This window comes from Anomaloglossus baeobatrachus, chromosome 4, assembly GCF_048569485.1.
Source record: "Anomaloglossus baeobatrachus isolate aAnoBae1 chromosome 4, aAnoBae1.hap1, whole genome shotgun sequence".
In the NCBI taxonomy this organism is placed as follows: Eukaryota; Metazoa; Chordata; class Amphibia; order Anura; family Aromobatidae; genus Anomaloglossus; species Anomaloglossus baeobatrachus.
Window position 1 is genome coordinate 655,462,493 of NC_134356.1, and position 23,925 is coordinate 655,486,417.

The 23,925-nt window shown below is 52.5% G+C and overlaps 1 protein-coding gene across 3 annotated transcripts in view; it reads right to left on the minus strand.

Moving 5' to 3' along the window:
• Positions 1-7,305: 7,305 nt before the first annotated feature.
• The window catches only part of TYK2 (tyrosine kinase 2), a 101,977-nt gene continuing 85,357 nt past the window's right edge, over positions 7,306-23,925 (minus strand). For 2 of the 3 annotated variants that reach the window (XM_075346498.1, XM_075346500.1), the window contains exons 17-24: positions 14,763-15,095; positions 12,232-12,424; positions 11,604-11,722; positions 11,347-11,519; positions 11,000-11,117; positions 9,590-9,700; positions 9,231-9,376; positions 7,306-7,945 (exon numbers count right to left, since the gene is read on the minus strand). In XM_075346498.1, coding sequence (XP_075202613.1) covers positions 9,236-9,376; positions 9,590-9,700; positions 11,000-11,117; positions 11,347-11,519; positions 11,604-11,722; positions 12,232-12,424; positions 14,763-15,095 — 1,188 coding nt within the window. In that variant the 3' untranslated portion in view covers positions 7,306-7,945; positions 9,231-9,235. The remainder of the gene's footprint in view (positions 7,946-9,230; positions 9,377-9,589; positions 9,701-10,999; positions 11,118-11,346; positions 11,520-11,603; positions 11,723-12,231; positions 12,425-14,762; positions 15,096-23,925) is intronic. The other variant, XM_075346501.1, reaches the window with a different exon arrangement.

Here is a 23,925-nt window from a genome sequence, read left to right on the forward strand (position 1 = left end):
ATCAGCATTTAGAGAACTGCAGCATTGAATATGGTGATTTAATCAAAAGTACAGCACACAGCCCAGTAGGGAACATCCATGGAATCAGGATCCCCAGTCTCTACATTATGTTGCTCTCAGATGGGACACACTGTAGACAGAAGCAGAGGTTATACAGAGCTCAGCATTTAGAGAACTGCAGCATTGAATATGGTGATTTAATCAAAAGTACAGCACACAGCTCAGTAGGCGACATCACTGGAATTAGGGTCTCTGCCCCTGCATTATACTGCTCACAAATGAGAGTGTACACAGAATCAGGGGAGTAAGCAGTCATACAGAGCTCAGAAGCCAGAGAACTGCATCAATGAATACGGTGATTTCCTCAAAACTACAGCCCACAGCCCAGTAAGTGACACATCGCTGGAATCAGGATCTCCGCCCCATTATCATGCTGCTCTGAGATTACATGGAAGAGAAAAAAAAAAAAAAAGATGCTGACAGATTCCGTTAAAAAGGCTTGCACCTGTCAATGCCTGGAATGAAAACGATCTGTGCAGGGTCCGGTGCTCCCTGCAGTGGAACCTAAATCCACCTCCGAGGACTGACCGTATACCCCGAGGATGAAGACGAGGAAAGAATCGACTGCAGAGTAAATGTACAACCGTTCTCCCCCAGTGTAGTCAATAGGGGAAAATAAAGTGATAATTGGAAATCCAATGAGATATAAGAATTATTCTTACCGTTAATTCGATTTCTAGGACCTTCCACGACAGCATAGGAGGTTGTCTCTCCACGCCCTAATTGGGACAGGAAGTTCAAGAGGTTTAAAAGGACCCTCCCACCTCCCACAGCCAGTGTCTTACAAAGAATCCATAGCATATGAGAAGTACAACATATCCATGAATATATGAATATAAAAGGGGAGGGAATTACCTGCTGTCGTGGAAGGTCCTAGAAATCGAATTATCGGTAAGAATAATTCTTATTTCTCTAGTCCCTTCCACGACAGCATAGGAGGAATACCAAAGAATTGATACCTAGGGGGGGACCACAGCCTGCAGGACTATCCTGCCAAAAGCCAAATCCCTGCTGGAATCCAGATCCAGACGATAATGCTTCGTGAAAGAATGGAGGGAAGACCACGTAGCCGCCTGGCAGATCTGCTCAGGGGAGGCCCCTGCCCGTTCAGCCCAGGAGACAGAGGTAGTCCTGGTGGAGTGCGCCGTGAATCCGGAAGGAGGAGAGAGATGCCGAGCGAGGTAGGCATCCCTAATCGCCCGCACAATCCAGTTGGCGACGGTACTCTTAGCCACCTTCCTGCCCTTATTGCGGCCAAGGGCTGGATGAACAGGTTAGAATCAAGGCGCCAAGAAGCAGTAACCTCCAGGTAGTGCAACACTGTCCGACGGACATCCAAAGAATGAAACACTTCCTCACCCGGAGTCCAAGGATACTGACAGAAGGAAGGCAGGACGATGGACTGAAAACGGTGAAATCCGAAACCACCTTGGGAAGGAAGGAAGGGTCCAGCTGAAAACAATGCTGTCAACTCTGACGGTCAGGTAAGGTTCCCGAATAGACAAAGCCAGAAGTTCTCCAACTCTGCGAGCAGACGTAATAGCCACAAGAAAAGCAGTCGTGTGAGAAAGAGAACGAATGGTACAAGAGCACATTGGCTCAAATGGGGACTGAGACAGTCCGGAAGGACCACATGGAGATCCCAGCGAGGTGTCAGGAACCTCTGATGTGGACAGAGTCCACTAGCGGACACAAAGAACCGACGGATCCAACGATGATCTGCCAGAGCCCTGTCAAAGACTGCACTGAGGGCTGACACCTGGACTGTCAGTGCGCTAGGCCTAAGGCCTAAGTCCAATCCCCACTGGAGGAAGTCCAGAATCTGCGCAATATAAGGCCGAAGTGGGTCAGGAGGCCGAGAACCACACCAGGAGGAAATCTCTTCCAGATGTTGTTGTAAATACTATCAGTCACTGGTTAACGGTTCTTCTGTAGGGTAGCCACAACTTTGACAGAAAGCCCTTGGGCCTTCAGTGCCCGGGACTCAGAAGCCAGGCAGCCAAGTTGAGTTTCTGGGGAGCCGGATGGAAAATCGGACCCTGGGACAGTAAGCTGGGGACCGAACCCAAGAGGGCTGGGCCGTCTATTCCTAGAGTCATGACCAGGCTGTACCAACTCCTCCGAGGCCACAGCGGGGCAACCAGTATAGTTGGGACCCCCTCGTCTCTGACCTTCCTCAGGGCCCTTGCGAGAAGAGGAAGAGGGGGGACGCGTAAGCGAGGCAAAGGACCAAGTGTGGCCGAAAGCGTCTACCCCTAACGCCTAGTCCCGCGGGTTCAGGGAGACAAATGTTGCGACCCGAATTTCCTGCTGAAGCAAGAGGTCTACCTCTGGAGTACCCCACCTTGCCACTAGAGAGCAGAACACCGCTCGGGCCAGACTCCACTCCCCTGGGTGAACATCCTGATGACTCAGGAAGTCTGCTTGAAGGCGTAGGGATCCTTGTAGATGGACTGCAGAAAGGGATAGCAGGGACTGTCCTGCCCAGTGGAAGATCCGGGAGGACACAGACTTCAGGGCGCCGACCTAGTACTGCCCTGATGGCGGAGATGTGCCACTGTGGAGCCATTGTCCCAGTAGACTTGGACGTGAGTGTCCCAGATGGGATCCTGGGCAGCGAGGAGGCTTCTCCGACCACCCCGAGTTCCCGGTAGTTGGAGGACTGGGTGCCGACCTAGGGGCTCCAGCCCCCCTGAACTGAGAGTTTTCCACCCTAGCCCCCCAGCCCTTCTGGCTGGCCTACGCTGCCAGTGAACCCATGGGTGACCGGGTCCAGGCAACCCCAACCATCAGGTTGTAGGGACACACCAGAGGAGGGACAAGGAGACGGGTGCCGACAGGCGAACCGGTGCTCAGGGAGGAAGGGAGCCCGACCCAATGAACCAGGACACGATCCCATAGACAACGAGAGTGGGCCGGAGCCCACAAGACTGAGGGAATGCAGGACGTCATAAAACCCAGGGCCGATATAGCGCCTCGAAGGGTCGGGCACGCCTGTCCCCGAACATCGAGAGTCCGTCCAGCAGCGTCAATCTGTGATCCTCTGGGGGAAGGATGCCTGTCAGGAAGAGGCCAACTCCGCAACGGAGGAAGGTGACCACCTCAGCCCTGATCCTTGAAAAGGGTCTTGGAGCCGAGAAGGAGCTGAAGGGAAGTACCTGTAAGTGGAAACGAAGCATGGCCCCTCCGTGCAGAACCGCAATTTTGAGGTACTGCCTGAGACAAGGATGGAAGGGCACCCGGAACTAGGCGCCCCTCAGGGCAATCGAGGCCAACAAGTGGCGGAGACCGAGCAGGGGAACAACAGAGTTCACAGACTCCATTCTGGAAACGTCGGTATCAGACCCGCTGGTTTGAGACGCTTCAGAAAGATGAAAAGCCGGACGTCTCCAGATGGTGCTGTGACAAGGCAGAAACGGAGTAGCGACCTACCCCTACTTCCAGACTCGGGACAGAGAAACGACCCCCGAATGGATTAACACCCGAATCATCGAGCACAGGAGATCCTGAGAACCCTGGGACGACAGGGCCGTGACGCGGAGGCCGGGGGGGGGGGGGGGGTAAGTCTACCAACAGACCCTCTGAGATGAGCTTGTAGGACCCCTGGCAAGGTGGAGAAGGCCCGCCACTGGGGAAGAAAAGCAGAGAGCCGTCCCCCCACCCGAGCCGACTCACTGTTCGTCATGCTGAGGACTTTGTGGATGGGAAGGGATGAGAAAGTACTCCCCTCACCCTAAGGGTAGCTCCCACGGTCAGACTCACCTCTCCCTTTGGACTGGGAGGCCCGAGGTATCGAGGGATGAAAGGACCGTTGCCCGGAGGGTGTATCTGGTAGGCCTGACGATCAGTCGCCCTGTCCAGAATATCATCCAGGGTAGGCCCAACCCTTAAGCACCCCTTAACGGACGGGAGCAAGCCGTAATGTGGAAGTAGAGTCCCCACTCCAAGCCTTAGCCTAGAGCTCGTCTGTCCGAGTTAGACAAGACTGAGGTCCTGGCAGCCAGGCGGACCGACTACACAGAGGTACCTGCCAACTAGTAGCCTTCCTAAGTAAGGGAAGGGATTCCAGTAACTCATCCTTAGGCCCCATGAAATTGAGCCTCCACTGGTCGAGCCTCCAAAGGAGGGACAGGGAGACCTAAGAGGAGGTAGTATGGGCCCGATGGGAGATGACGAAGCCTCCCAGGACTTCTTCATGAGACTTCTGACTACCCAACTATCAGATTCCAAGCTGGTAATCGGCCGCAAGGGGGAGCGCTGTTAGTATAGCGACCTTGGCCACCTGCATGGGAATCTCCCAAAGCAACCCAGAACTCTCCAGGGGAACTGTGTCAGAGGACACTCCAGAAGCTCCTCAAGGAAATCCCATTCTAGAGAGAAGATCCAGGACAGTAGCATGGACAAAAACCCCCTTGCCCAGTGGTTTTCAGGCCCGCGAACATCTCGCCCTTAACGGAGGGGAGGACTCATCCTCCAACCCTACAGTGCACCCAACTGCTCCATTAAGACTCCCCAATCATCTCCGCCGGTCAGGCCCGGAGAAAAACCTATATCGGGACCCACCGAGGCGGAATCAGCCTCAGGATCAGACGACTGGAGGTAGCTTTTTTGTGGCAGATGGGTCAGCAGCAGGGAGGGAGGCCAGCGAGGCCTGAAGCTCCTGTATCAACATGGACCGCAGCTTGGCACAAGGGACGGGCTATACACACGATGCCTGCCCTCTCCACTTAATGGAACAGAGAAGCGTCATCAGACCAGGCAGCCAGCCCATGTCCTGATACAGCAATATCCAGGAGTGTCCCCTGGGATTCAACTCCCAAGCTCACACACCCAAGGCCAAAGGCCACCAGTAGCCCATGGAATGGACAGACGTATACTGCTGGCAAGGTTTCCTTAGCCTTGCACACTTGTCTCACCATGACAGCCTGAAACCAGGCATAAGGGACCGTCCCTCAGCCTCTTCTGAAGCAGGGGGAAACGCTGGGCTCTGCAAAAGCAGAGGAAGACCTGGCAGTGCACACAGAAGAATCCTTACCGTGGGTCTGATGCCTTCAGGGCAGCCTTCCTGTGGAAAGGCCTGCCCCCCCCCAGCGACTGGTGATGTTCCCCGCCTCCTGCAGCAGGTCCCGGACAGGCCGTGTCAGCGTCGGCGTGTCCTCCACGCTGCCTCCGCAAACCGGAAGCGCTCAACCGGAAGTCCGCAAGACCGGAAGTCCCGCCCCCGGGAGCACTTCCGGATCGCTCCGGCAGCGTGCATGCAGGAAGCGGCCGGCGGCTCAGGGAGGACGCCGGCCGGGGAGCTCAACAGCCTGCATCACCCCATAGGAGGCTCCGGAAGGCTGGAGCAGCGGTCCCCCACAGCGTGAGGGAACAGCAAGGGAGGAGTGGTGAAGGCCCGACCGATGCTGTCCGGCTTAAGGTAACAGGGGAAAGAGAAAAAAAAAAAAAATATTATACTGTAGTTCGCCGGCCACCACAGCATAGGAGAAAAATAAAAACCTCTCCATGCCCCATGGGGACAGGAAAGACACTGGCTGTGGGAGGTGGGAGGGTCCTTTTAAACCTCTTGAACTTCCTGTCCCAATTAGGGCGTGGGGAGACAACCTCCTATGCTGTCGTGGAAGGGACTAGAGAAAATACAAATTATACACAGTGGATTTGCAAAACTATGTGACCCCTCTTCTTATGAAAGGGTTTAGCTGTTTTGATGGCAGGCATAATATCAGTGTTACTCCAAGGAATGTTACAAGGATATTCCTAAAAATAATGGGTTATCCCCAAATCTACTGAACAGGGGATAATGTGCTAATCACTGGGGGGGGGGGGGGGGGCGACCGTTGCAAACTCCTAGGGTCACGGCTTTGGAAACTCCCCCTTCCTCACCAGGAAAAAAAAACAAAAATGAGCATAAGTGCACATGCATGGTCTCCGCTCCAATCACTCCCCATGGGGCTCAGTCCTATAGACAATGAATGGAGCAGAGGTGGAGGTCTGCACAGAGCCCCATTCTCCAGAGGAATCTCGGCAGCACTGGGGGTGCAAGATGTGGTACCCTCAGCGATAAGCAGGTTGTTCCCGATCTGCTTTTTCCGACGCGCCCCCCCCCCCACTTCTTTTTAGTTTTTCATTACCATAAACGTAGTTTTGAACCACTCCATTCATTTTAACCATAAACTGTGTGTTTAAATATCAGTGTGCAAAATTGACAGCAGCCTCTAAATAGTTAAACAGACGCGATCGCTGCTCTAATAAGCAATGAAAAAATGATTGAACACATGCAGTTCATTTACAGCCACCACTAGGGGGAGCTCACCATGTTCATTCCTTTACACTCAGCTCCCTCTAGTGGTGGCTGCAGGGAATTAGAAAGCTGCAGTTTGTGTACAGCCAACACTAGGGGAGCTGACTGCATGTTGACTCCTATACACAGCTCCTTCTAGTGGTGGCTGAAGGGAATTACGAAGCTGCAGTTTGTGTACAACCACGACTAGGGGGAGCTTGTTGTATGTTGACTCCTATACACAACTCCCTCTAGTGGTGGCTGCAGAGAATTAGAAAGCTGCAGTTTGTCTACAGCCACCACTAGGGGGAGCTCACTGCATGTTCATTCCTATACACTCAGCTCCCTCTAATGGTGGCTTCAGGGAATTAGAAAGCTGCAGTTCATGTACAGCCACCACTAGGGGGAGCTCACTGCATGTTGACTCCTATACACAGCTCCCTCTAGTGGTGGCTACAGGGAATTAGAAAGCTGCAGTTTGTCTACAGGAACCACTAGGGGGAGCTCACTGCATGTTCATGCACTCAGCTCCCTCTAGTGGTGGATTTTGGGAATTACAAATGTATCGTTTTTCAATTTATCTCCATACTTTACAGAAGTTTTATATTTTCTGCCCCGAAATTACACTTCAATCAACATAAATGATATATTTTATAGGGGGTTCGGGGCTCCATCTTCTTCTGATACAGAGCACAAAACCCTCAGCTTCACTTCACACGGCCACAGGGTTCAATGATAAAAAGTTTGGCTGCTTGTAGTCACCACTAGGGGGAGCCTCTTGCATACAGATTTATAAAGGCCAGTAGTGGGCAATCTGTATGCAGAGAGCTCCCTCTTGTGGCTTAAAAATATTTTAAATGTGTTGACTTAATTGAAAGCACGCAACTTAATTTTGCTAATTAACTTTTTTTCCATCCCCCCATCCCTCCCCTGTATGCGGAGACCACAAAAGCACAAAGTAAGGCTGGCAGCTCCCCTTAAGCAGTTTAATATTTCACATCTGAACAGGGGCAATAACACCCCCCTTTAAAAAAAAAAAAAAAAAAAGTATTTCAAGTCCACTTGCTACACAGTATAATGGCGCCATATCGGCAGGCACAGAAAACACTTATTTCACAGACGTTAAGGCTTCATATGGAAAGGAGAGGCAACCTGAGATGCTCCAGCGACTGTAGAACTAAAAGTCCAAGCATGTCCGAGAGCTGCACATTGCCCGGGGGGAAAAAGGTGCGGGGGCTGCACAGATATCCTGAAAATACTGCAATATTGCACCAGCTTTTTTTTTTTGCATACATTTTGCAATTCACATGTAACATGCAACACGGTGGGCTCCAGGGGCCGTCCAGCACGGGAGACGCCAGGAGCTTCACAGCTTCCGTGGTGACACGAGGAAGGGTATAGTCCGGTCTGCTCCCCCCTTTGGGGGGTCTGGGCCCATCATTGCACGAGGATCATACAGGGCATCGTCGTCCCAGCTCTGCACCTGAAGTGGTTAACACTGCTTCAGTGACGACGAGACCCTCCATATGGCGACGTCACCGCCACGTGGTTCGAGTAACAGCTGATATACTTCTTAGTCCATGCTCCACGTTCCAAGGCTTTGACCTCAAAAGAAAGAAAAAAAAAAAAATTTAAAACATATCCTCCATGATAGATATACAGTATCAGTCATGTGATTGGAGACAGCAATGGTTTCCTATGTTCTTATTTGAATGTAAACATTGTAAATTCAGACTGAAAGCAGCAAAACCAGAAAATAAAGAAGCTAAGAAAAACAAACCTGAATGTGGGTTACACCTTAGATTCCCCTCAGTACCCCTCTGTTATATCAGGGGATCTTCATCAGGTCATTATCTGGAATGACTTGCAACAGTCTTGAAGGAGTTCTTAGAGGTGCCAAGCACTTAGCAGCATTGCCTTCACTCTGCGTCCAACTCCTCTCAATTGGGCTGAGGTTGGGTAACTGTCTTCTGACGCAGCCTCCATCTCTCTACATCTTTGTCACACAGCCCTTACCTAGCTTGGAAAAATGTTATTCCTCTGCAGGAATTCGACCATAAAGGCCAGCTTCTTACAGTCTCCACTGGACGTTGATGCTAAGAAGTGTCTGCTCCCTGATGTCTGTAAATCATTTTTGAGGATTGTTATATGAGGCGCTGGAAATTTCCATCTTTTGAGGTTAACTGATGAACTTATCCTCTGCAGCAGAGGTAACTCTTGCTCTTCCTTTCCTGGAATGAACCTCATGAGAACAAGTTCCATTATAGAAATTGATGGTATTCATGGCTGCATTCAAAGATCCTTTCAACGTTCTAGCAATTTTCTGTATTCATTATTTTTTAGGTCTTAAAGTAATGTCAAGGGTCGGTAAAGCTGTCAGCAAAGGAAAAGGTGTGTACTGTGAGGAATCTAAGGTTTAACGCACACGTTTCTTTTCTTTACTCCTCATTTCCATAGGTGTCCTCTGCGGTTTTGCTGCCTGAATCTATAATGTACACATTCAGTAAGAACACAAAAAGCTATTGCATAAAAGAGGCGTGTCCAAACTTTTGGCCACCAATATAGAGAATTATATCTTATATATATATTTTCCCTTTTTGTGTTGTAATATACATGTTTTTTTCCTTTGTGTGAACAAAATGTGTAATTGCAATAAGATGCTGATTAGATGGCACGATTATTGCACAGGTGCGCCTTATGTTCTCCATTCCCAGGTAAGGCAGCTTCCATGATGCAACCAGTGCAGGTGATCATGTCAATGGGGTTGAGTCCTTGGCAACGCCACCTACAGACCTAATCCTGGCACTGAAGGGGGCTAACTGCAGAGATTTTACGGGCACCCCCCTCCTCTGTGCACTCATCAATACCCCTTAAAGGGACGGACTCTCACCAGGACTATAGCAGATGATGGACGGAGACAGGCAGCTCCTTCGTGCTTTGCGTTTTATAAAAGGCTTTCAGGATGGGGATGAGGGTTGGAAATGACGGCCGAAAGCTGGCCTCCGTCTCCCAGCAGTTGGTCATCAGTTTATAGACCTAGCAGGAAAGGACACAGATTAGGGCACTGTACGGATGAACCATGGTAAGATCTCGGCTTGCGGTCATTTAACCTCTTTTTGCCTTCAGCCCAGGTCTCATTCTGCAGACACGGCCTCCATCGTTAGGACCGATTATCGGCCTCCAGATATAACGATGCATGATGGTGTTCAATGACAGCAAGCAGAGGTCTTCTCTAGGTAGGCTGCTTACCTCTGATGGACAACCGTCTGGAATAGGAAGTCTCTGCCCCCGGTCCAGCAGATCAATCAGCCGCACCACCGTCATCTGTCCCTGGGTGACTCCGATCATATCAATGAATTTCTAGTAAAGATGGCAGCGAGTCAGCGAACACCGGAAATATCACAGTATAGAAACAGTACAGCACCGGGAACAGCGCCGCGTGCACCGACACAGCAACCAATCTACACAAGAAGAGCTGCAGTGTAAAGCATGGGGGAAACTAATGACATAGGAGATGTGTGAGACTCTTTTCGTTACTTTGTCATATCATGACTTTTTGCACTTTTCAGCCACTTTCTCCATAATGACAGTGAGAGCCGAGAGACGGCCGAGACCGACGCAGACAGTGAGAGCCGAGAGACGGCCGAGACCGACGCAGACAGTGAGAGCCGAGAGACGGCCGAGACCGACGCAGACAGTGAGAGCCGAGAGACGTCCGAGACCGACGCAGACAGTGAGAGCCGAGAGACGGCCGAGACCGACGCAGACAGTGAGAGCCGAGAGACGGCCGAGACCGACGCAGACAGTGAGAGCCAAGAGACGTCCGAGACCGACGCAGACAGTGAGAGCCAAGAGACGTCCGAGACCGACGCAGACAGTGAGAGCCAAGAGACGTCCGAGACCGACGCAGACAGTGAGAGCCGAGAGACGGCCGAGACCGACGCAGACAGTGAGAGCCGAGAGACGGCCGAGACCGACGCAGACAGTGAGAGCCGAGAGACGGCCGAGACCGACGCAGACAGTGAGAGCCAAGAGACGTCCGAGACCGACGCAGACAGTGAGAGCCGAGAGACGGCCGAGACCGACGCAGACAGTGAGAGCCGAGAGACGTCCGAGACCGACGCAGACAGTGAGAGCCGAGAGACAGCCGAGACCGACGCAGACAGTGAGAGCCGAGAGACGGCCGAGACCGACGCAGACAGTGAGAGCCAAGAGACGTCCGAGACCGACGCAGACAGTGAGAGCCAAGAGACGTCCGAGACCGACGCAGACAGTGAGAGCCGAGAAACGGCCGAGACCGACGCAGACAGTGAGAGCCAAGAGACGTCCGAGACCGACGCAGACAGTGAGAGCCGAGAAACGGCCGAGACCGACGCAGACAGTGAGAGCCAAGAGACGTCCGAGACCGACGCAGACAGTGAGAGCCGAGAGACGGCCGAGACCGACGCAGACAGTGAGAGCCGAGAGACGGCCGAGACCGACGCAGACGGTGAGAGCCGAGAGACGGCCGAGACCGACGCAGACAGTGAGAGCCGAGAGACGGCCGAGACCGACGCAGACAGTGAGAGCCGAGAGACGGCCGAGACCGACGCAGACAGTGAGAGCCGAGAGATGGCAGAGACTGCTGGGGAGATAATGCAGGAAGAAATTTGGACTTACCACCGGGGGACTGAGACCGGAGTCACATCGAGTCAGAAGTTCGTACAGGGTGACCCCGAAGGACCAGACATCGGAGGAATAGAAGAATTTGCATTCCTTAAGACACTCCGTGGCATACCTAGAAGTAAACAATAGAAAATAAGTTATATCTGTGGATAGCTGGCGGCCGGAAGATACTGCTGCCCAAAGCACTGGTTAGAAAAAATATAACAGTGTGGCCACCAGGTGGCAGCACCACACAAGAATGCACACTACCAACACAGCTGCATGCTCAGGTCAGCTGAGCGTACATGTGTTTTCAATGGGGAACGTGGGCACAAAATATTCACCCCATACCCGGCTCTTACCAGAACACTGGGCTGTCGCCATCCTCTCTCACGCGGTAATACTCATGTCCTTCCGGCACGGCTTTGGCAAGTCCGAAATCACCGATCTTAACCACGTTCTCATTCTCCACCAGGACGTTCCGAGCAGCGAGGTCCCGATGGATGTAATGCTGGGAGTGCAGGTATGCCATCCCCTGTGTGTACAAGACATAGATCAGTATATGCCGCCCGCCGTAACCACCACCCGCCCCCGGAGACCGCGGGGGCAGAGACCCCACCTCACAGATCTGCTGTGCAAACAGTAATATCTGCGCCAGGTCCACATTGTGTTTGGGTAGATAATCCCGCAGACTGCCGAGAGGGACGTACTCCATAATCAGCTGCACGATCTTATCTCCTGCGGACACAGATAATCGGAGATGAATACAAGAGTAGTGGAATGAGCAAGCGGGAATACGAGGAAGCGGGAATACGAGGAAGCGGGAATACGAGGAAGCGGGAATACGAGGAAGCGGGAATACGAGGAAGCGGGAATACGAGGAAGCGGGAATACGAGGAAGCGGGAATACGAGGAAGCGGGAATACGAGGAAGCGGGAATACGAGGAAGCGGGAATACGAGGAAGCGGGAATACGAGGAAGCGGGAATACGAGGAAGCGGGAATACGAGGAAGCGGGAATACGAGGAAGCGGGAATACGAGGAAGCGGGAATACGAGGAAGCGGGAATACGAGGAAGCGGGAATACGAGGAAGCGGGAATACGAGGAAGCGGGAATACGAGGAAGCGGGAATACGAGGAAGCGGGAATACGAGGAAGCGGGAATACGAGGAAGCGGGAATACGAGGAAGCGGGAATACGAGGAAGCGGGAATACGAGGAAGCGGGAATACGAGGAAGCGGATGTCACCTTGCTCGCTGCAGCAGCCTTTATATTTCACAATGTTCTCATGGTAGAGTTTCTTCAGTATCCGGATTTCTCCTTTCCAGCTTGTCTCCAGCTGCTGACTGCAGCCCGACTTCAGGGACTTCACAGCCACCATCTCCCCCGTCCCATCGTTATTCGGGTCGTAGCAGTACAGACTCACTTTCCCAAAGTGTCCCTGGAGGGGGAGGAGGGAACGTCAGTGACTTTTGAAGGATATTTAACAGCTTAAAAAATTCAGCCAAATATTTAATGCACATGTGTGCAGTGAAGCTGAGTCAGCACAATATACTGCCGACACTGACCTGCAACTGCAGCGAGCGGAGCTAGCTCGGATCACATCAGGTGCGAGCGGAGCTAGCTCGGATCCGTGCAGAAGCGACCGGAGCTAGCTCGGATCCCCCCAGAAGTGGCCGGAACTAGCTCTGATCCCACCAGAAGCGGCCGGAGCTAGCTCGAATCCCTTTAAGAAGCGGCCGGAGCTAGCTCGGATCCCCTCAAATGCGACCAGAGCTAGCCTGGATCACCTCAGATGTGGCAGGAGCTAGCTCGGATCACCTCAGATAAGAGCAGAGTTAGCTCGGATCACAGCAGATAAGACCAAATCTAAGTTAGATGGCCTCAGATGCGGCCACAGTTCGCCTGGATCACCTCAGATGCAACCAGAGCTAGCGTGGATCACCTCAGAAGTGACCAGAGCTAGCTCAGATCACATCCGATTTGACCAGAGTTAACTCGGATCACATCAGATTTGACCAGAGTTAGCTCAGATCACATCAGATGCACCCCTATTAGCAACAGGATCAAACGACCACAAAAAATACTTTTAAAAGGGTTGTATCATGGATTTTCAGTTTTTCCCCTTCCCAACTTCCGACTTAAAAGGTGCACTCCTGAGGATCCACTTTGCACTGGTGCTGAAGAGGTAAAGCTGCCTTTGCTCGAATCCTTAGACAGCGCACAGTTTGGACCAGCGGTGCAGCCATGCCGCTGATCTGGCCTGCTCCAGAAACTTGCAGAAGCTGGTCCCCTTTGCCTAGGAAGCCGGTCTCTGCTGATACACTGACCTACGAAACGCGCTGTACACGACTAAAAATTATTCCATCCTTGGAATGGGAAAGATGCTTAGGAAAACAAAAATATTGTAAAAGTTTTTCTTTTCCCGCCACCACAAACATGAGACAATAACTCCTTTAAAATAAAAAAGTGAAAGTCTCTGGTATCATCACTTCAGAAACTGCCCCAACTAATAAAATATAATTTTTTTTCTTTCAAGGGGTTATTTTGCCTCTTTTCTGTCATTGCACTATTGAGCTACATTGGGGCAGGTAAGCAGATAGCGACTACCTACCTGCCCTGCTGTCAGCCCCTTTCCCCCGGCTCAGCGCGGTCATGTGACCGCTCCAGTCGTGATTTTGCTGCTTCCTGTGACGTCATATCGACAGGGGCTGGACCTTGTTGACAGGCATCACAGCCGACATGTTTCCGCCCTGCTGGGTGGGAACCGTGCGTGGAGTCCCTGCACTCTTTCCCCCCACACATTCCGCAGTGCAGTGGTCTCAAAGACTCTGCCGGTAGGCTGCAGGCGGCCCCTTATACTGCTTGAGGCACGCAGGTCCCGTGGCTCCCTTGATGAACGCTGCCTGTGCAGGGGCCGCTGCTGACAGAGCTTTATATCAGAGGACAGATTTCCGGCCGCTGCGCAGGTGCAAGCTCTGTATACAGCTACTGCAATGATTAGCCGCTGACCAGCAGCTGATCATTGGAGAAGCTGTATACAGAGCTCGTTCCTGTGCAGCGGCCGGAAATCTATCCTCTGATATATAGCGCTGTCAGCAGCAGCCTCTGCACCAGCAGCGATCATCAAGGGGAGTGCGGGCGGGCCGCGTCCCCTGCACTGATAGCAACCATCAAGGGGGCTGCGGTAGCAAGAAGCAGGACATTGAGGGAACGGATGAGAGAGGAGAGGTGAGAAGGATTTGTCTTTTTTAAGTGTTAAAGAATGGCCCAATATGGGACACTACTACAGGATAGAACATTGCTACAAGAAGAGGAGCAGAAAAGGGAACATTACTACAGGGTGAGCAGGATGGGCACAATACTACAAAATGGAGGCATTAGTACAAGATGGGCACAATACTACAAAATGGGGGCATTAGTACAAGATGGGCACAATACTAGAAAATGGGGGCATTAGTACAAGATAGGCACAATGATGGGGCACATCATTACAAGATGGGCGTATACTATAGGATGGGCCTAATTACTACATTTTATGTGCCCATATTGTCTTCTGCTAGAGGTCAGTGCTTGGCAGAATACTGACAGCCAATGAGTGTGCAGGGGGTGGGGCTGGACAGTGAGGCCCCACCCCCTGCAGAAAAGTGTCAGATTTGCAATTTTTTGGCTAAACACCCCCCCCCCCCCAACCCCAAAAAAAAAATGGTATAAAAAGTAGGATGTCACGGGGCCACCAGAGCGCGAGCTCTCAGATGAATCCACTAATTCAGGAATACCTCTCCCAGCTCCCGGATCTTCTTTAAGTATCGCTTCTGGAACACTGTTGGGTCCGTTATGGAGAAATCTGGACTGATGGAGCCAATGTCAGAAAGATCTGTGGACGAGAAGAGCACAGAGAGTGAGCGGGACACAGCGAGGAGGCGATGGCTGCGGTGGACAGGTCCTGACCATCGCTCACCATTGGGTTGGAGCTGTGTCAGGTCTCGGAGGATGGTCCGGAAGGACGGTCTCCCCGAGGGGTTGTAATTATGACATACACCTATGAGGTCGGCAAGCTCTTTGCAGGACGGCTCAGGGAGGCCCAACTCTTTTTCGTAAAATCTTTCCTTCTGCAAAGGAAAAGGGAAGGCAAAAGAATTACAGTGAAAAATCCACATCATTTATCCCTTTAAGATTAAAAATTATGTGTTGACTGAGGTCATCATATCTTCATCCACCACTAGAGGGAGCTCACTTTTAACAATTTATACAGCACCAATCAGCCAGCGCAGAGCCAGCCCCGCCGCACCGGCCAGCGCAGAGCCAGCCCCGCCGCACCGGCCAGCGCAGAGCCAGCCCCGCCGCACCGGCCAGCGCAGAGCCAGCCCCGCCGCACCGGCCAGCGCAGAGCCAGCCCCGCCGCACCGGCCAGCGCAGAGCTAGCATCATGAGTGTGTCCTGCCTGGGGGAGACCTTGGGCGAGTCTAGTATCAGAAGGTCACAGCGCCTTGCTTCTGGCAGATCCACTGCTGTTACTTGAATAACATCTTTTTTTCTGGAAGTGCTGTAAGGGTTAAGCACCCTTTCCTGCTTGACCGCTGGCTGTAGTTTGGAATCCCAGGTGCGCTCGCTCCCCTTCACTATTTTAGATCATGTGCCTGATCAGCTGATGACTGAGATAGAAACGGACTTCTCATTTCTATGTGGTCCGCTTTGGAAGAAGTCTGCTCTGGATGAAGTCTGGTTGTGAGCAGCGGTGGTGTCAGCTGCACTGACGCAGCATCAAGTGTTTTCCCTTATCACGTCCATATCCTCGATCTTTTTTCCTACTTATGTTTCTGCATTGTAGAGGCGAAACTAGTGATCTCGTTAGCCTGCTCACTAGCCAGGGCAAGTTTAGGGCAAACGAGGGCTTAGGAACATGATTCATAACAGGGTCAAAAAAAAACCTGTATAGGGATGTTGGGGAGCGGAGGGTTCAGCCGCAGGTGAGCACAGGAGGGGACCCTACTCCCCTCTCCCAGGAGCTCCATTGTATCGTCACCCCTGAGTACCACATATGTAGTGACACCTACTGGGGGGGGGTTTTTTGTAACCCTGTTAGCCACGTGCATGCCAGCGAGTCTCGCTCCACTGAAAAGAGCCCAGTGCCAGCTGCGTGCCAACCGACGGCGCAGTGCCAGCTCCGCGCCAACCGACGGCGCAGTGCCAGCTCCGCTCAAACAGCCGGCGCAGTGCCAGCTCCGCTCAAACAGCCGGCGCAGTGCCAGCTCCGCTCAAACAGCCGGCGCAGTGCCAGCTCCGCTCAAACAGCCGGCGCAGTGCCAGCTCCGCTCAAACAGCCAGACATCTGCTCAACAGCCCATTCTAAACCCCTTCATCCCGACTGTCCTGCTGCACCAGCGTAACCTGTTCATTCTAAAAGAAGGGAATTTTGTTTACTTACCGTAAATTCCTTTTCTTCTAGCTCCATTTGGGAGACCCAGACAATTGGGTGTATAGCTTATGCCTCCGGAGGCCACACAAAGTATTACACTAAAAGTGTAAAGCCCCTCCCCTTCAGCCTATACACCCCCCGTACTGCTACGGGCTCATCAGTTTTGGTGCAAAAGCCCGAAGGAGGAAAAAATTATAAACTGGTTTAAAGTAAATTCAATCCGAAGGAATATCGGAGAACTGAAACCATTTAACATGAACAACATGTGTTATACAAAAACAGGGGCGGGTGCTGGGTCTCCCAATTGGAGCTAGAAGAAGAAGGGAATTTTGTTACTTACCGTAAATTCCTTTTCTTCTAGCTCCTATTGGGAGACCCAGACGATTGGGTGTATAGCTACTGCCTCCGGAGGCCACACAAAGCATTACACTAAAAAGTGTAAGGCCCCTCCCCTTCTGGCTATACACCCCCAGTGGGATCACGGGATGCTCAGTTTTAGTGCTAAAGCAAGAAGGAGGAAAGCCAATAACTGGTTTAAACAAATTCACTCCGAAGTAACATCGGAGAACTGAAAACCGTTCAACATGAACAACATGTGTACCCGAAAAAACCCAAAAATCCCGAAGGACAACAGGGCGGGTGCTGGGTCTCCCAATAGGAGCTAGAAGAAAAGGAATTTACGGTAAGTAACAAAATTCCCTTCTTCTTTGGCGCTCCATTGGGAGACCCAGACGATTGGGACGTCCAAAAGCAGTCCCTGGGTGGGTAAAGAAATACCTCATGTTAGAGCTGCAAGACAGCCCTCCCCTATGGGGAGGCAACTGCCGCCTGCAGGACTCTTCTACCTAGGCTGGCGTCCGCCGAAGCATAGGTATGCACCTGATAATGTTTGGTGAAAGTGTGCAGACTCGACCAGGTAGCTGCCTGGCACACCTGTTGAGCCGTAGCCTGGTGTCGTAATGCCCAGGACGCACCCACGGCTCTGGTTGAGTGGGCCTTCAGCCCCGATGGAACCGGAAGCCCAGCAGAACGGTAGGCTTCAAGAATCGGTTCTTTGATCCATCGAGCCAGGGTGGCTTTGGAAGCCTGCGACCCTTTGCGTTTACCAGCGACAAGTACAAAGAGTGCATCCGAGCGGCGCAGGGGCGCCGTGCGGGAAATGTAGATTCTGAGTGCTCTCACCAGATCTAACAAATGTAAATCCTTCTCATACCGATGAACTGGATGAGGACAAAGAAGGGAATTTTGTTTACTTACCGTAAATTCCTTTTCTTCTAGCTCCAATTGGGAGACCCAGACAGTGGGTGTATAGCTACTGCCTCCGGAGGCCGCACAAAGAACTACACTTAAAAGTGTAAGGCCCCTCCCCTTCTGGCTATACACCCTCCCGTAGGAGTACGGATTCCTCAGTTTTAGTACCAAAGCAAGAAGGAGGAAAGCCAATAACAGTTTCAAAAACAAATTCAATCCGATAACAAGATCGGAGAACTTAAGAAACAACATGAACAACATGTGCACCCGAAAAACGAAACCCTAAGAACAAATAGGGCGGGTGCTGGGTCTCCCAATTGGAGCTAGAAGAAAAGGAATTTACGGTAAGTAAACAAAATTCCCTTCTTCTTTTTCGCTCCTAATTGGGAGACCCAGACAGTGGGACGTCCAAAAGCAGTCCCTGGGTGGGTAAAAAGATACCACATGAACGGGCTGTCAGACAGCCTCTTCCTACAGGTGGGCCACCGCCGCCTGAAGGACCTGTCTACCTAGGCTGGCATCTGCCGAAGCGTAGGTATGCACTTGGTAGTGTTTGGTAAACGTGTGCAGACTCGACCAGGTAGCCGCCTGGCACACTTGCTGAGCCGTAGCCTGATGCCGCAATGCCCAGGACGCACCCACGGCTCTGGTAGAATGGGCCTTCAGTCCAGATGGAATCGGAAGCCCAGCAGAACGGTATGTGTGAAGAATTGGTTCCTTGATCCACTGCGCCAGGGTGGATTTGGAAGCTTGCGATCCCTTATGCTGACCAGCGACTAGGACAAAGAGCGCATCAGAACGGCGTAGAGACGCCGTGCGAGAAATGTAAATCCTGAGTGCTCTCACCAGGTCCAACAGATGTAAACCCTTTTCAAATTGGTGAACTGGCTGCGGACACAAAGATGGCAAAGTGATATCCTGATTGAGATGAAAGGAAGAAACCACCTTGGGAGAAAACTCTGGAATTGGACGCAGTACTACCTTGTCTTGGTGAAACACCAGGAAGGGAGATTTGCAAGATAACGCCGCTAGCTCGGACACTCTTCGAAGAGACGTGACCGCCACAAGAAAAACTACCTTTTGTGAAAGCCGAGAAAGGGGAACCTCTTTCAAAGGCTCGAAAGGCGGCTTCTGGAGAGCAAGGAGAACCTTGTTCAGATCCCAGGGTTCCAATGGTCGTCTGTAAGGAGGAACGATATGACAAACTCCTTGGAGAAACGTGCGTACTTTAGAAAGCCGTGCCAAGCGCTTCTGAAAGAATACGGATAGCGCGGAGACTTGACCCTTAAGAGAGCTAAGCGACAAACCTTTTTCCAACCCAGACTGCAGGAAGGAAAGAAAAATTGGCAATGCAAATGGCCAGGGAGAAAACCCTTGAGCCAAGCACCACGCTAAGAATATCTTCCACGTCCTGTGATAGATCTTAGCTGAGGATGGTTTTCTAGCCTGTCTCATTGTGGCAACAACTTCATGAGATAAACCTGAGGCCGCTAGGATCCAGGACTCAATGGCCACACAGTCAGGTTCAGGGCCGCAGAATTCAGATGGAAAAACGGCCCTTGAGACAGCAAATCTGGACGGTCTGGTAGTGTCCACGGTTGGCCTACCGTGAGATGCCACAGATCCGGGTACCACGACCTTCTTGGCCAGTCTGGAGCGACGAGTATGGCTCGATGGCAGTCGGACTTGATTTTCCGGAGAACTCTGGGTAACAATGCTAGAGGTGGGAACACATGCTTTCCACCCACGTCAAAATCCGCTGGACTTCTTGAAAAGCTTGGCGACTGCGTGTTCCCCCTTGGTGGTTGATGTACGCCACCGCCGTGGAATTGTCCGACTGAATCCGAATCTGCTTGCCTTCCAGCCATTGTTGGAAGGCTCGCAGGGCAAGATAGATTGCTCTGATTTCCAGAACATTGATCTGCAGGGTGGACTCTTCCTGAGTCCACGTCCCCTGAGCCCTGTGTTGGAGAAACACCGCTCCCCACCCTGATAGGCTCGCATCTGTCGTGACCACTGCCCAGGACGGGGGAAGGAACGACTTTCCCTGTGACAATGAGTTGGGGAGAAGCCACCAACGCAGAGAGTCCTTGGCAGTCTGAGAGAGGGAGACAGTCCTGTCGAGGGACGTCGATTTCCCATCCCATTGGCGTAGAATGTCCCATTGTAGAGGGCGCAGATGAAACTGTGCGAACGGGACCGCCTCCATTGCTGCTACCATCTTTCCTAGAAAATGCATGAGGCGCCTCAGTGAGTGCGACTGGCTCTGAAGGAGAGATTGCACTCCAGTCCGTAGCGAGCACTGCTTGTCCAGTGGAAGCCTCACTATCGCTGATAGAGTATGAAACTCCATGCCAAGATAAGTCAGAGATTGGGTCGGGGTTAGATGAGACTTTGGAAAGTTGATAATCCACCCGAAAGTCTGGAGAGTGTCTAGCGCCACCTTCAGACTGTGTTGGCATGCCTCTTGAGAGGGTGCCTTTATAAGCAGGCCGTCTAGATACGGGATGACCGAGTGACCCTGCGAGTGCAGAACAGCTACTACTGCTGCCATGACTTTGGTGAAGACCCGGGGGGCTGTTGCCAGACCGAAAGGTAACGCTACGAACTGTAGGTGCTCGTCGTGTATGACGAAGCGTAGGAAACGCTGATGCTCTGGTGCAATCGGCACGTGGAGATACGCATCTTTGATATCTATTGATGCTAGAAAATCTCCTTGAGACATTGAGGCTATGACGGAGCGTAGGGATTCCATCCGGAACCTCCTGACTTTTACGTGTCTGTTGAGCAACTTTAGATCCAGGACGGGTCGATACGATCCGTCCTTTTTTGGGACCACAAACAGATTGGAGTAAAAACCGTGACCTTGTTCCTGAAGAGGGACGGAGGTCACCACTCCTTCCGCCTTTAGAGCGGCCACCGCCTGCAACAGAGCATCGGCTCGGTCTGGTGGTGGAGAAGTTCTGAAGAAACGAGTTGGCGGACGAGAACTGAACTCTATCCTGTACCCGTGAGCCAGAATATCTCCCACCCAACGGTCTTTGACGCTTGCCAGCCAAATGTCGCCAAAGTGGGACAGCCTCCCACCGACCGCGGGTGTGGGAATCGGAGACCGCAAGTCAGGAGGACGCCGTCTTGGCAACGGTTCCTCCGGCTGGCCTTTTTGGGCGTGACTGAGACCTCCAAGAATCTGAGCGTCTCTGGTCTTTTTGAGTCTTTTTTGACGAGGCGAATTGGGACCTGCCCGGTCCTCGAAAGGACCGATAACCAGACTGACCCCTCCTCTGTTGGGGTTTGTTTTGTCTGTGTTGCGGTAAGGAAGAGTCCTTACCCTTGGAGTGTTTGATGATTTCATCCAAACGCTCTCCAAACAATCGGTCACGAGAAAAAGGCAAATTGGTTAAGCACTTCTTGGAATGAGAATCTGCTTTCCAATGTCTCAACCACAGGGCCCTACGCAAAACAACGGAGTTGGCTGACGCCACTGCCGTGCGGCTTGTAGCGTCAAGAACAGCATTAATCGCGTACGACGCGAATGCCGTCATTTGCGAGGTCAATGGTGCTACCTGCGGGGCAAATGCACGTGTGACTGAGTCGACTCGCGCAAGCCCGGCCGTGATAGCTTGGAGTGCCCATACGGCCGCAAAAGAAGGCGCTAATGACGCTCCAATCGCTTCATAGATGGATTTCAGCCAGAGCTCCATCTGCCTGTCAGTGGCATCTTTAAGTGCCGCTCCATCTTCAACTGCAACCAAGGATCTAGCTGCAAGCCTGGAAATTGGAGGATCCACTTTTGGACACTGGGTCCAACCCTTGACCACTTCAGTGGGAAAAGGGTAGCGTGTATCTTTAAGCCGTTTAGGAAAACGCCTTTCAGGATAAGCGTGAGGTTTCTGGATTGCGTCTCTAAAGTCAGCGTGGTCCAGAAAAGTGCTTAATGTACGCTTAGGGTATCTGAAATGGATTCTCTCGTGCTGCGAAGCTGACTCCTCTACAAGAGGAGCTGGTGGGGAAATATTTAACATCTTATTGATGTTAAATATAAGATCATTAACTATGGCGTCACCATCTGGTGCATCTAGATTGAGAGCGGTCCCAGGATCAGAATCCTGATCAGTTACGTCCGCCTCATCACCCATAGATTCATCTCGCTGGGAACCTGACCATTGAGATGAATGTGAAGGCCCGTCATAGCGAGCCCGCTTAGGCTGCCCGGGGCCATCGTCCGAGTCAGAGTCTTCACCCTGAGGTGTAGATGCCCGTCCCGGAGCTTGGAGGTAATTGAGCTGAGGGGGACCAGGGGGCAATGATTGCACAGTGTCCGTGGCCTGAAGTACAGGCCTAGCTCGCAATGTGTCAAGAATTTGTGACATAGTGAGAGACATTCTGTCAGCAAAAGCTGCAAACTCAGTTCCTGTCACCTGGACAGCATTCACAGGTGGTACACCCTGGGTCACGTCCAGCAGAGGTCCCGACTGTGCAAGCGCCGCAGGGGCCGAGCACTGCACACAATGGGGGTCCGTGGAGCCTGCCGGTAGAAAAGTCCCACATGCGGTGCAGGAAGCATATAATGTCTGTGCTTTGGCACCCTTGCGTTTTACGGACGACATGCTGCTGGCTCTCTGCAATGTGAGAGAGTCTATAGCCAAAGGGCGACCAGCGCTATGTAATACCAAGTATTTGTAGAAACAAAATACTAAGAATACTACTGGCACAAGAGGGGGTGAGCCCTGAGGGCTGCTTACCGCCCGCTGAATAGCGGGATAAGAGGCGTAGAATTCCTTGTCTGGGTCTCCCCGGCTCCCCTCTGCAGCTCAGCGTGTCAGCAGGAATGGCTGCCGGCGTCTGTGGAGAGGGGCGGTCCGTGGGAGTTTCCAAACAAAAGTGCGGGAAACAGTGTCCCCTCTGTGCCGACTGTGAGGGCTGGAGTATGTAAAAACGACTCCAGCCCTCAGCGCTGATGCCTTGGCCAGCGTCCCGCCCCTCTTCTGACTGGCAGGTCTGGGGGCGGGAACGAACGGAAGCAGGCCGCAAAAGCCGGGGACTCGAGTTATCAGCGCGGCCGCCGTAAAAGCGCGGGCCGCGCTGAAGTCCCCGGCGCACCACAAGTGCCAGCCGCGCCAGCGGCCGGCGCGACCGATTCCTAGAAGTGGCCAGCGTCCCGCCCCTCTCCTGACTGGCAGGTCTGGGGGCGGGAACGAACGGAAGCAGGCCGCAAAAAACCGGGGACTCTAGTTATCAGCGCGGCCGCCGTAAAAGCGCAGGCCGCGCTGAAGTCCCCGGCGCACTACAAGTGCCAGCCGCGCCGCAGTCCCAGCGGCCGGCGCGACCGATTCCCATAAGTGTGCCTGCTTCAGCGAAGCTGAATGAGGCCATGGCACAAGCGCCGCAGCGCTGATGTCCCCCGGCGCACTACAACACCCAGCATGCTGCGGTGTGGGCGCCAAATGCACGGGGACACAGAGTACCTTGAGGAAGCAGGGCCATGTCCCTGATGTACTCCGCTCCATCCAGCATCTTCTCCAGGGGCTGTAGATGGAGCACGGTCTCAGTGCCTGGAGACCGGTAAATCCCACTTCACCCAGAGCCCTGTAAAAAGGGATGGGGAAGGAATCAGCATGTGGGCTCCTGCCGCCGTACCCGCAATGGGTACCTCAACCTTACAAACACCTCCGACATACAGTGGGGTGAGAAGGGAGCATGCTGGGAGTCTGTATAGACCCTCTTTTCTTCCATCCGACATAGTCAGCAGCTGCTGCTGACTAAAAACAATGGAGCTATGCGTGCGTGTCTGACCTCCTGCGCACAAAGCTAAAACTGAGGAATCCGTACTCCTACGGGAGGGTGTATAGCCAGAAGGGGAGGGGCCTTACACTTTTAAGTGTAGTTCTTTGTGCGGCCTCCGGAGGCAGTAGCTATACACCCACTGTCTGGGTCTCCCAATTAGGAGCGAAAAAGAAAAGAAGGCAAGGAGATATCCTGATTAACATGAAAAGAGGATACAACCTTAGGGAGAAACTCCTGAATGGGGCGCAGCACTACCTTGTCCTGGTGAAACACCAGGAAGGGAGCCTTGGATGACAGTGCTGCTAGCTCAGACACTCTCCGAAGAGACGTGACCGCTACCAGAAAAGCTACTTTCTGTGAGAGTCGAGAAAGTGAAACATCTTTCAGAGGCTCGAATGGCGGCTTCTGTAGAGCAACTAGTACCCTGTTTAGATCCCATGGATCTAACGGCCGCCTGTACGGGGGGACGATATGACAAACCCCCT